Genomic DNA, 12500 nt, shown 5'->3' on the forward strand with positions numbered 1-12500 from the left:
GAAGTGTGATGATTGACAGCTCTGAGAGTCTGTGAGCGACTGTGACCTCACAGCTGACACCAAACGATCATGTGACCGTCAGTCATGTGACCGTCAGTCATGTGACCGTCAGTCATGTGATCATCAGTCATGTGATGTAAATGTCATGTGTTCACTGTCAGCTCAGTGATTGACAGTCAGTGTTCGGAGAGGGCGGAGCTTCCTGTTCCATTAAAGTCCCGCCACTCAGGATTCTCTGTCAGGTAACTGTACAGTTCCATCTCTGGTTCTGGTCCTTGTCCTGACTCTGGTTCTGGTCTTGGTCCTGGTCCTGGTCCTGGCTCTGGTTGGGGACCTGGTCTTGGTCCTGAACCTGGTCCTGGTTCTTTCCCAGCCTTGGTTGAGATGCTCTGATCAGACCATTCTGGACCAAAACAGATGATTGATTAAAGTTGATGGTGAATAATTAATGAGTATCAGCAGATTCTGATTGGATCATCTCAACACTCGCCCACAGGAAGTCTTTACGAGTTCGTCTTCTTCTGTAACATGAATAATTATCATCATAACTTCAGTGGTAAATCGAAGTGTACTGACTGTATGTGGAGGCCTGGTGAAGTGATCATGCTAACACTGAAGCTAATGCTAACATTAACTAAAACAGATGTGATCAAAAACAAATTAACTAACAGCTTAGTGCGCTTAATTGTCTTGAATTGAAACTTTCTGCATTAGCTCTGATGCTAACGGCAACACTACTAATAAAAAATTAAAAAAATAAATAAAATGCTAACGTGGTGTAGAGCTTCATGTTTTCAATGGTGTAAAGGTTTATTATTAACATGAGAGTTAACGATGCTAACAGCTCGTATGTGGAAACATGCTGCAATGCTAACACTAACAAAAAAGAACCCTACTGCTACTAATGCTATATTTACTCAGCCAAAAAATGCTATCTGAATGTTTTTCTGTTGATAGCTATAATGCTAATGTTGATGAAGGTTCTCAGTCATCCAGGTCCTGGTACCTCTAGGTTCTGTATCGTAGGCAACTGGACTTGTTTCAGTTTGTTGACGTGCGGGAGTGTCCTTACAGAGTGTGGGAGTGTCCGTGGGAGTGTCCTTACAGAGTGTGGGAGTGTCTGTGGGAGTGTTCGTACAGGGTGTGGGAGTGTCCTTACAGAGTGTGGGAGTGTCCATGGGAGTGTCCTTACAGAGTGTGGGAGTGTCCGTGGGAGTGTTCGTACAGAGTGTGGGAGTGTCCGTACAGAGTGTGGGAGTGTTCGTACAGAGTGTGGGAGTGTTCGTACAGAGTGCGGGAGTGTTCGTACAGAGTGCGGGAGTGTTCGTACAGAGTGCGGGAGTGTTCGTACAGAGTGTGGGAGTGTTCGTACAGAGTGTGGGAGTGTTCGTACAGAGTGTGGGAGTGTTCGTACAGAGTGTGGGAGTGTCCGTGGGAGTGTCCGTACATAGTGTGGGAGTGTCCTTATAGAGTGTGGGAGTTACCGCAGTTAAAAAGCAAAATTATTGAGACTGCTAATGCTATCAGTGTTATACATCTACATACAAATTTTTATGATGAATGAATGTGCTAATGCTAAAAGTAATGCTAACACAAACATCATGTAAAAAGCAACATTATATAAAAAGCTAACAGTATTTCTAAACCCCTCCTCTTGTCCTCTCAGGCAGCGGATGCTTAGCCCCGCCCACTTCCTGCAGACAGTGTTGCACATCGTTCAGGTGGTCGTCAGCTACTTCCTGATGCTCGTCTTCATGACCTACAACGCTTACCTCTGCATCGCCGTGGCGGCCGGTGCTGGCATGGGCTACTTCCTGTTCAGCTGGCGAAAGGCGGTGGTCGTTGACATCACAGAGCACTGCCATTAACATTATTAGCGTGCTAATTAGCATCGCATGGGGGGATTTTGCTGATCACAATCAATAAAATGCTAACAAACACTTTCACTTTATGTTAGCACGCTAGCTAATCTGGAACTACAAACCGGCAGAATGTTAGCGTGAGGTTAGCACATATAACGAGACACTAAATCACAAATGTTACTCAGTAACCGTGGTAACCAACACCTTGTTATAGGTTAACATTCACACTAACATCTGTAGTTAGCGATTAATAAATCTTTGTTTAGCAGGTTAAGTCTTTTTTTTTTAACTCCTGCTGGAGGGCGAGTCGGCCAATCACAGCTCGCATCTCCTCAGAAGTTCCTGATTGGCCAAATCATGTGATACTGTCTCTTATTTCCTTTTTAGTGCCATGACAAGTGGAAGGTTAGCGCTAGCTGCTACTAGCCAAAATGTTAGCATACGTAGCTCACGTTTACTCTTATTTCTTTTAGTTAGCATCGTTAGAAGAACCACCAATCATAAACCATATTTAAACATTTATTTAGAATATATTAGAGAGTAGATGTTTAACAAAACTTTTCATTTAGATTTGTTTTAATTTAAATGAAATTATTAAAAATATATTTTTTTTTATTGTTCTTGTCTACATACAGAAACTGTTTCTATGTTTTTCCTTTTAAATTAGTCGTTGACGTGAATCCAGCCGATGAGCCACTTCTTGAGTTTATCAGACAAATTATTATAATATTTTTTTAAATTGCTGAAATTCTCCTCGAAAGGTTTTTGGTCTAAATCATCAACTTTAACGTGTCACAAAACTTTTCAGTGAAATCTTTTGACCTTTTTAAAATAAAACTCATGTCCAGTGAACATCGAGCCGCCTGTTGAATCGCTCCTGAATTAAAGTTTCAAGAAGTAAAATCTGAAACGATTTTCAGAAATTTCTAAATAATTTTTTCCTTTTTCCTTTTCGAGCGCTCTGACTGGTCCGTGAGCCGACCAATCACAGCTCAGATATTTTACATCAGATTGATTTAGATTCCTCGATTTTTAAATATGAAACATTTCCCAGATTTTCTCCTGAATAAAAACATCATGAGATCCATTTCATGAACGAAATTTACAAAAAGGACTTTTTTTAAACCCCAGCGTCTGTCCGTGTCTCATGTTTTGTCTCGGCCTTAAACCCGTTGCCTTAACGAGGCTGAGCAGCTGCTGACTGCAGGCCAGTGTCGGAGCTCAAGGTGCTGCTCTTCACCGCCACCGTGTCTGTTGGCGTGGAGGCTCTGCTGGTTTCACTTCAGTTCAACTGGAAAACTGTCGTCTCTTGACTTATTTCAGTGTGAGAAGAAATGTGTCGTTAACCTGGAAAAACTGGTTCGGTAGGAAAGACCAAAAATAAAAGATAACAAACTGCTGATGGAGTCAAACTGTCGGTGGTTCCTGACTAGCGATCAAAGGATTTCCACAGATGTCATTGTGATTTATTGTGATTGTTTTTTAATCTCTCACTGAGACGTGGGCAGAGTTTACTTACGGCACCAGTCGGGTCGCAGGTCGGACCAGTTACTGGATCTTATTCTGCAGACGTGACCCACGTCAGAGCTCTGGGCCCGGCAGTCGTCTCAGTGTCGTCTGTGTTGATGTTGAAATGAAGTCGAGGTTAACGTGTTAAACTGTCTGTGAAGGAAACGTTAAAGTGTCTGAAATGTTTGAATTGTCACGAATGCTGGAATCATTAAAGAACAATGAAGTTTATGAAGAAAGTCGTCGTCTCGTCTGTTCGGAGGATTAAACATTGTGATGATGATGAAAACGATCAGTGACCGGAACCAGTCGGTCACTTCTGGGTCAGCTCGGTTCACACCGACGAACACGACATGTCAGCAGAGGAGCTGCGCTTCTCCTGCTCACCTGTGGCGGCGCTGATGAGCTGCGCTTCTCCTGCTCACCTGTGGCGGCGCTGATGAGCTGCGCTTCTCCTGCTCACCTGTGGCGGCGCTGATGAGCTGCGCTTCTCCTGCTCACCTGTGGCGGCGCTGATGAGCTGCGCTTCTCCTGCTCACCTGTGGCGGCGCTGATGAGCTGCGCTTCTCCTGCTCACCTGTGGCGGCGCTGATGAGCTGCAGCACCAGTCTGCCGGAAACGAGCAGAACTTCCGGGTTGCAGGTGACAGGTAGATGTTTTGCAGCGGGTCAAATCAATCACGGACAAACATTCCTCCTTTAAATCAGCGCTGCCGTTAATTTGCCGGGACGTGGACGTGTTGTGTTGGACGCCCTGTGGTTTCCGTTAGCCGGGTCTCAGTCACGTCCTCCCGCGGCTCGTCCAGGCACCGACCCTCTGATGGCCTCCAGGCGGCCGGACAGCTTCGACGGGCTCGGCTACCGCGGCCGCGATGACCCGCTGTACGGAGCGAGCTACCCGGTCAGGAGCGCCGGAGGTCCCGCGGAGCTGCAGCACCACCACTGGGTCACCACGCCGCCGGACATTCCCGGGAGCCGGAACCTGCACCACGGAGACCGAACTCCGCAGTACGACGAGCCGCTGGGAGAGCCCGGAGGTCCCGGAGCCGCAGCCGCCTGGGACGCTCCGCAGCCGGGCGTCCCGCCAGCTGGTAGGTCGGTGAGGGAGGAGGGGTGGTCAGCTAGCAGGCTGATGCTACACTGGGAAGTAGATGGACCAGCTAACGGCTCCATTAATGTAATGTTGGTGTTCATGTCAGGGTGACACGGTACTTAGCTCCCAGGCTAGCGTTAGAATGGGAAGTGAATGGAACAAGCTAACAGCTACTTAGCTAACCGACCAGAATGTTCATACGATCTGTCAGGCGGAACATGCTAATCAGCTAGCAGGCTAATGCTAATATGTCAACAAGAAACACTGAAAGGACTTCTCGTTAGCTTGTAAGCTAATCATAACATAGACAACAGCCTTAAAAGTCCGAGTAGCTGGTGGCTAGCCGGCAGGCTAATGACAGAATATAGCAGGCTAATAGTTGGCTAGGAGGGCTAATTAGCAGAATTTGAATGGATCATTCTAGCTAACGAGGCTAATCGTTAGCCTGTGTCTGAACGTCACATCCGGAGAATTAAGTAAAATCTGTTTTTCTCTTCAACTTGTTATTTTAGTATCATAAAATAATGTTCAGGTTCATAATTCAGAATAAAAGGAAAAACAAACAAAGTGAAGTTTGAATGAATGAATGAATGAATTAAAATGAATAACTATGATTTTCTTCTTCTTGCAGAGCAGCTGAATCGATTCGCAGGCTTTGGGATCGGACTCGTCAGGTTGTAAATCATTTCATATCAATAAAGTTATAAAAAAGTCAGAAAATGAATGTTTATTATGAATCTTATCCAGTCAGTGAAGGACATCGCCTGACAGCGATGGTTTTCAAAATAAATGTCCCTAAATAACTGTCTGTGTGTGTGTGTGTCTGTGTGTGTGTGTGTGTGTCTGTGTGTGTGTCTGTGTGTGTGTGTGTCTGTCTGCCTGTGTGTCTGTCTGTCTGTCTGCCTGTCTGTGTGTCTGTCTGCCTGTCTGTGTGTCTGTGTGTCTGTGTGTCTGTCTGTCTGCCTGTCTGTGTGTGTGTGTGTGTGTGTCTGTGTGTGTCTGTGTGTGTGTGTCTGTCTGTCTGCCTGTCTGTCTGCCTGTCTGCCTGTCTGTGTGTGTGTCTGCCTGTCTGTGTGTCTGTGTGTGTGTGTGTCTTTGTGTCTGTGTGTGTGTGTGTCTGTGTGTCTGTGTGTCTGTGTGTGTCTGTCTGTCTGCCTGCCTGCCTGTCTGCCTGTGTGTGTGTGTCTGTCTGTCTGTCTGTCTGTCTGTCTGTCTGTGTGTGTGTGTGTCTGCCTGCCTGTCTGCCTGTCTGCCTGTCTGTCTGCCTGCCTGTCTGTGTGTCTGTCTGTCTGTGTGTCTGTCTGTCTGTGTGTCTGTCTGTCTGTCTGTCTGTCTGCCTGTCTGTCTGTCTGTCTGTCTGTGTGTGTGTGTGTCTGTCTGTCTGTCTGTCTGCCTGCCTGTCTGCCTGCCTGTCTGCCTGTGTGTGTGTGTGTGTGTGTGTGTCTGTCTGTCTGTCTGTCTGTCTGTCTGTCTGTCTGTCTGCCTGCCTGTCTGCCTGTGTGTGTGTGTGTGTGTGTGTGTGTGTCTGTCTGTCTGTCTGTCTGTCTGCCTGCCTGTCTGCCTGTGTGTGTGTGTGTGTGTGTGTGTGTGTGTCTGTCTGTGTGTCTGCCTGTCTGTCTGCCTGTCTGTCTGCAGCCTGTTCACAGAGAACGTCCTGGCTCACCCCTGTATCGTCTTCCGCAGACAGTGTCAGGTATCAGCTCACCGTCATGATTAACTTCAGTTTAAACTCAAAGTTGTTTTCACTTGTTTCCAGTGAAACGTGTGAGATGAGGTTTGTGTTCATTGTTGCAGGAATGAATTAATCAGACTGTTTCTCTTTGTTGTGTTTCAGATTTTATTTGTATTTAATCCTTGTTTATGTCACAGATGTTTGTATATATTTAGTTTCTTAATAAATAAAGTTATCTGAGCAGAATTGATCCTTGTACAAATCTACATAACTGTTTTTTTCCTGCTGCTGCTGTCTGATTGGCTGGTGGTGTCAGGTGAACTACCACGGCCGCTGTTACCACCTGACTCCCTTCAGCGCCGTCGCCGTCATGTACGCCATCACCAAGGCTCAGGTGACAAATAATATTTCATTTATCACATTAAAATATAAACATAAAGATGTCGTCATCATGAAGAATCAATCAGTGTGATCAGGTATCAATAACTGGTTGTTCAGGGTGTGAAGGCTCTGTGGAAGGGGATGGGCAGCACCTTCATCGTTCACGGCATCACGCTCGGAGCTGAAGGCATCATCAGCGAGTTCACACCGTTACCACGGTAACTACTCACTGCTCACTGTACTGTAGTATGACTGTAGTGTTGTAGTATGACTGTAGTATTGTTGCAGTCTGACTGTAGTATTACTGTAGTATTGTTGTAGTATTACTGTAGTATTGTTGTAGTATGACTGTAGTATAACTGTAGTATGACTGTAGTATTACTGTAGTATTACTGTAGTATTGTTGTAGTATTACTGTAGTATTGTTGCAGTCTGACTGTAGTATTACTGTAGTATTGTTGTAGTATTACTGTAGTATTGTTGCAGTCTGACTGTAGTATTACTGTAGTATTACTGTAGTATTGTTGCAGTCTGACTGTAGTATTACTGTAGTATTACTGTAGTATTGTTGCAGTCTGACTGTAGTATTACTGTAGTATTACTGTAGTATTGTTGCAGTCTGACTGTAGTATTACTGTAGTATTACTCACTGAGTGTTCTGTGTGCAGGGAGCTTCCTCACAGGTGGACGTGGAAACAGCTGGCTGGACATTTACTGCTGAAAGGGTCAGTTTCTTCTTCTACTGAGTGACTGCGTCTCAACTCAGGGGCTGCAGCCTTCGCAGGACGCAGCCTTGAAGGACGCAGCCTTCGCAGGACGCAGCCTTGAAGGACGCAGCCTTCGCAGGACGCAGCCCCTGAGTTGAGACGCAGCCACTGACTGAACTCATCTCTTCTTCTACTGAGTGACTGACGGACATGTTGACGTAAACCCTCATGTGCGTTTAATCTGAAGACTCTCTCTCTCTCTCGCTCTGTGTCTGTCTCTCGCCCGCAGGTTAACAGCTGTGGTGGCTCTTCCGTTTTACTGTGCCAGCCTGGTCGAGACCGTCCAGGTCAGTATGGATTATTATTGATCATTGATTAGACGTGAGTCTAAAATGTTTTCAGGAACATTCTGACATTGTGGTTTCATCACTTTAATGTAATTTGAGGTAGATCATCTAGTAGCAGCTCTGGAGCGTCTGGTTGTTCACGTGTGAACGACATGTTTTCATCTTGACCTCAGTGTCGTTGGAGCTGATGGATGACAGCGTGGACACCATCTTTGCTTGTTTCAGTCAGAATCATTGATCATGTGTGATGATGAAACAGTAAAGATCTTGTTAAACAAGAGACCAGATGACTCAGTAAACGACCTGCAGCAGCTCACTGCGTCACTGAAACATCAGCAGCTGCTGATTGGCCGTGCGTTGACTCTGCTTCCTGTCGTGTCTCCACAGAGCGAGATCGTCCGTGACGACTCGTCCTCCGGTCTGCTCGATTGTGTCCGTGAAGGTCTGACTCGGCTGTTGGGTGTCGGCGCTCCTCACAGTCGTCGTCTGCTTCCTCTCAGCTCTCTGCTGCTTCCTGCCGCGCTGCATGCCGTCCTGCGATACGCCATCGCCGCCTCCGTGCAGCGGGTGGCGCTGTGGCTTCACCAGCGGGGCAGGAAGCAGCGGGTGGAACCCAGCAACCCGCTGGACGCCTACTTCCCAGAGCTGGCAGCAGCGTGGGCGGGGTCTCTGGTGGCTGACATCGTGCTGTTTCCTCTGGAGACGGCGCTGCACCGCCTCGGCCTGCAGGGCACGCGCACCATCATCGACGCCACCGACGGCGTGGTCGGCGTGGGAAATGGCGGCAGCCCACTTGTCCTCCCTGTCAACTCGCAGTACGATGGCTTCTCCGACTGCCTCCACAGCATCCGCCGCAAGGAGGGCACTGCAGGGTTTTACCGCGGCTTCGGAGCGCTGGCGGCGCAGTACGCACTGCACGGCGCGCTGCTGGCTGCGGCCAGGACGCTGCTGAGGCTGCTGCTGCTGGAGGGGCGGGGCAGCTAGAGGACCGCTACCATGGAGACCACGCAGCATCACTTCCTGTTCACACGTCAACCATCAGTCCACCATGACGACGAAGGATGAAGTGACACGAGTTAATCAGCTCGACCTGATGTGAGACGACAGTCTGATCATCAGCTGATAGAAACACACGAGACATGAAGCTCGAAGTGAGACGACGTCAGAGTCGTCAACAGAACTGATCACACACACACACACACACACACACACACACACACACACACACTGACATCACACACACACACACACACACACACACACACACACACACTGACATCACACACACACACTGATCTCTCTCTCACACACACACACACACACACACACACACACACACTGATCTCTCTCACACACACACACACACACACACACACACATAAAGAGCAGATTCTTGTTTTGTCATGTGACTGAATGAGACAGCTGATTGGTTGATAAAAGATATGTAATGATGTCATTAATATGTAATGATGTCATTAATATGTGATATATTAATGATCATTACATATTAATGAGAATATATACGAGGTCAGAAAACATTGAAACATCGAACAAACATAAATTAAAACTTGAGATCTGTCACTCTGTCAGCACTACCACAGACACCATAGCAACCGCCTAGCAACCGTTTAGTAACTCCATAGCAACCATTACTGACCTAGCAACCAGCTGCCGCTTTACCTGCTTCGTCCTGCAGTCCTTTAAAGTTTTACACGCCACATTTAGCTCCAGGTCATGTTTAGCTTAGCTTAGCACAAAGACTGGGAGACTCTGAACGTTCGCGTCACTTCCTGCCTTCAAACAAAATGTTGTCATGCGTAACCATGGAAACGCAGTGTCACTTCCTGTTCCAGCATGAACTCATGATCCTGTGTTAAAATTATAAAAGCTGAAAGCTGATTGGTCAGCCTCAGCTGCTGTGTATTGATCAGTGTGTGTGTGTATACAAGTACTGATGTACGTGAACACCTGTCGGCCAACAAACCACTTCCTGTTTGTATAAAGTTGTAAAAATTAATTAAGTTCTATGTGTTGAAAGAAAAGTAGCTTTAGATGAAATGATATGTGATGCAACGATATTTAAATCAAATGAGTGAAACTAAATAAATCAGTTGAAGCACAAACTGAACTGGTGTCGATTTTTCAAAATAAAAGGCTTCCAACAAGTGTTTCCTTTTTAAATCCGTCTGCACGTGTTCATACTTTAACGTTGAAACTTTGTTTTCATGTGAAATGACGTGAGCTGAGTGTGGAGGAGCTGCTGTCTTTAATGACATCACTGTCAGTATTAACACATTGCAGTAGATCACATGATGTTAATGTGTTAAACTCTAAATACTGTAAATGAGACGTTTGCTGCGCTGCTTCACTTCATATTTACAGGTTCTGCTTTGTGTTTTAATTTCAGACTTTCTTCATGATCAGATTATTTTTTATTATCTTAAATACATTTATTCACCTCGACCCCGCATAGCATTACAAAGCGTCTGCTGAATGCCCTGAATGTAAATGTATTATGAAGAGAAGCAGTTTTATTGTATTATCCTAATTATTGTCTATTTCAATTTTCATTGTATTCTAGTGTTAGTTAATCAATATAGCTATAATTATTTTCAGTTTATCATTATATCCGTTTTATTTTCTTAATATTTTCTGTCTCCTTCCGGTTGGATCCAGATTTCGTCGTCGGGCCGGAACCTTCGTGTCGGTGCGTGTTGTTTTCAGTCGGACTCAGTTCCTCGGCCCCCTGCATGTGTTTCTCTCTGCGCTCCGTCTCTCCGCTCTGACTGCTTGTTTGGTTGTTTGTTTGTTTGTTTGTGTGTTTGTTTGTTTGGCTTGTATCCGGTAAAATCCTCCGTTGCTACCGGACATGTCGGCTGGCGGGAGTCTCGCGGGTGGCGGGAGTTCGTTGTTCTCCGGGTTCCGGGTTCTGGGACTTTACTCCAACCACGTGCCGCACGCGCTCAGGTACCACAAGAAGCACCGGGAGTTTTACGTGGTGACGGCGGTCGGGAAATGTTTCCACACGTACAACGTAAGAAACTGACTGTTTGTGTTTGTGTTTGTGTTTACACGAGTCAACGCGTGTCTGTATGTTGTCCACGTGTTTGTCCTCTGACGGCTTCCGTACAGCGTGTCAACATTAAACATCAGCTGTCTGTGAGGAGGAACCGATCAATTGATCTGTGATCAATGTGACACGTGCACAGAGTGTGTGTGTGTGTGTGTGTGTGTGTGTGTGTGTGTGTGTGTCAGATCAGCAGCAGGTGAAACAGGTAGAAACACCTGAGGAAGATTCTTCAGGTGACACGGCCGACTGAGGAAACATCGACCCATCAGAAATCTATTGATCTCTGATCAGCTCCTGGTGGTCTGGTCCTGGTCCTGGTGGTCCTGGTGGTCTGGTCCTGGTCCTGGTCCTGGTCCTCCCCCACAGAGTTTCAGGAGTTCGCTGCTGTTTGCTGAGAATATACTGTTTTCTTTATGGAGTTCTGAATGGAGGAGTGATCAGTGTATTGATTAGAGCAGTGATCGGTGTATTGATTAGGGCAGTGATCGGTGTATTGATTAGAGCAGTGATCGGTGTATTGATTAGAGCAGTGATCGGTGTATTGATTAGAGCAGTGATCGGTATATTGATTAGAGCAGTGATCGGTGTATTGATTAGAGCAGTGATCGGTATATTGATTAATCGATGTATTGATTACTTTCAGGTGAACAGGTTGGGGATCGTTGCTGTCAGTGAGTACATTTAAATCTTTTTAAACTGAATTCACTCTGATGACGCTGCTGACAGCTCTGCTCTCCGATTGGCTGCTGTGTTCTGATGTAATGTGGTGGTTGCCTAGGTAACAGCCTTCCAGATGACATCAGCTGTGTGACAGCAGACAGGATGTTGGTGTTCGCCGCCGCTGGACGAGTCATCAGCGCCTTCGCCAGGAACAAAGAGGTTGTTTTTGTTTTTTCAAAATAAAATGTTTGTAAAAAGAAAAAAACTTTTAAGAAGTTTCTGTTTGAGGTTTTGTGTTTTTTTGCTTTGATTGATTTTTGTTTTGTTTTTTAAAGATGTTTTAAATTCTTGTTTGAATTAAAACGTCACATCAGAGACACGTTTTCAAGGTTCTTCTTAGGGATGGGCGATATATATCGTTGGCGATAATATCGTCATTTTTTTTTTTTTGACGATGTGCAAATTTCCATTATCGAGTATTTAAATTACTTCGCCAAAAATATTGAAACGAACGCGGAAACTCCTCACATCCACTTAACACACGGTGCAGCAGCGCCCTCTACAGCAGGGCAGGATTCGCCCCACCCCTCGACCTCTTGCCTTCGACCTCTGAACCCCGCGACGTCTCATAACAACAACAACAACAATGGCGGACTACGTGCTTGTGTTCGTGTTTCTTGCAACTGACTCGCCTTGTAGTCGAGTGTGAGTCGCAGCAGCAGTTCCACCTCATTATCGGTCCACACAAACGGTTCTGGTTTCCTTGCACTGGCCATTTCCGTCTTCTTCTTGTTGGGTTCGGTTTCTCCGTCTACTGTCTGTCTGTTTACAGCGCGCAAGCTTTTTGTGCTCGCGCCGTCTCTTCTTCTCCGTTTTTGGTGGATTTCAAGCGCCACCTATAGGCCTGGAATATGAACTACAGCGTTTTCAGTCGTTTTCAGTGGATCGATCTGGACACAAATATTCTTGAATTTTAAAGGATATCGACTGATTATCGTTATCGCCAAAATCCCCCAAAATATCGAGATATTATTTTTTGCCCATATCACCCACCCCTAATTCTTCTATTTTTCTACATTTTTGAAATATTGAAATGATCTCGGTCAGTTTATAGATGTGATATTTGTTTTGTTATTTTTTTATGTGATTTCTGTTCAAAATATCTTTTGTTTCAGTGTTAAACAGTTTAATTGAAAAAAC

The 12500-nt window shown here is 45.7% G+C and overlaps 3 protein-coding genes across 3 annotated transcripts in view; all 3 read left to right on the forward strand.

Annotated features, from left to right (window-relative positions):
- slc31a1 (solute carrier family 31 member 1) overlaps positions 1–3602 on the forward strand; it is an 11779-nt gene extending 8177 nt beyond the window's left edge. The window contains exon 6 of the mRNA XM_073477829.1: positions 1667–3602. Within this exon, the coding sequence (XP_073333930.1) occupies positions 1667–1868 (202 nt within the window). The 3' untranslated portion in view covers positions 1869–3602. The remainder of the gene's footprint in view (positions 1–1666) is intronic.
- Positions 3603–3905: 303 nt separating this feature from the next.
- On the forward strand, positions 3906–9693 carry slc25a46 (solute carrier family 25 member 46). The gene is made up of 8 exons (XM_073478685.1): positions 3906–4461; positions 5095–5137; positions 6099–6156; positions 6452–6529; positions 6634–6734; positions 7185–7241; positions 7513–7570; positions 7958–9693. The coding sequence occupies exons 1-8, from the start codon at positions 4191–4193 to the stop codon at positions 8552–8554; spliced, it is 1263 nt and encodes a 420-aa protein (XP_073334786.1). The 5' UTR covers positions 3906–4190; the 3' UTR covers positions 8555–9693.
- Positions 9694–10282: 589 nt separating this feature from the next.
- The window catches only part of wdr36 (WD repeat domain 36), a 12648-nt gene continuing 10430 nt past the window's right edge, over positions 10283–12500 (forward strand). The window contains exons 1-3 of the mRNA XM_073477468.1: positions 10283–10604; positions 11284–11311; positions 11419–11519. Coding sequence (XP_073333569.1) covers positions 10440–10604; positions 11284–11311; positions 11419–11519 — 294 coding nt within the window. The 5' untranslated portion in view covers positions 10283–10439. The remainder of the gene's footprint in view (positions 10605–11283; positions 11312–11418; positions 11520–12500) is intronic.

The sequence above is a fragment of the Pagrus major genome, chromosome 12 (assembly GCF_040436345.1).
Source record: "Pagrus major chromosome 12, Pma_NU_1.0".
NCBI lineage: Eukaryota > Metazoa > Chordata > Actinopteri > Spariformes > Sparidae > Pagrus > Pagrus major.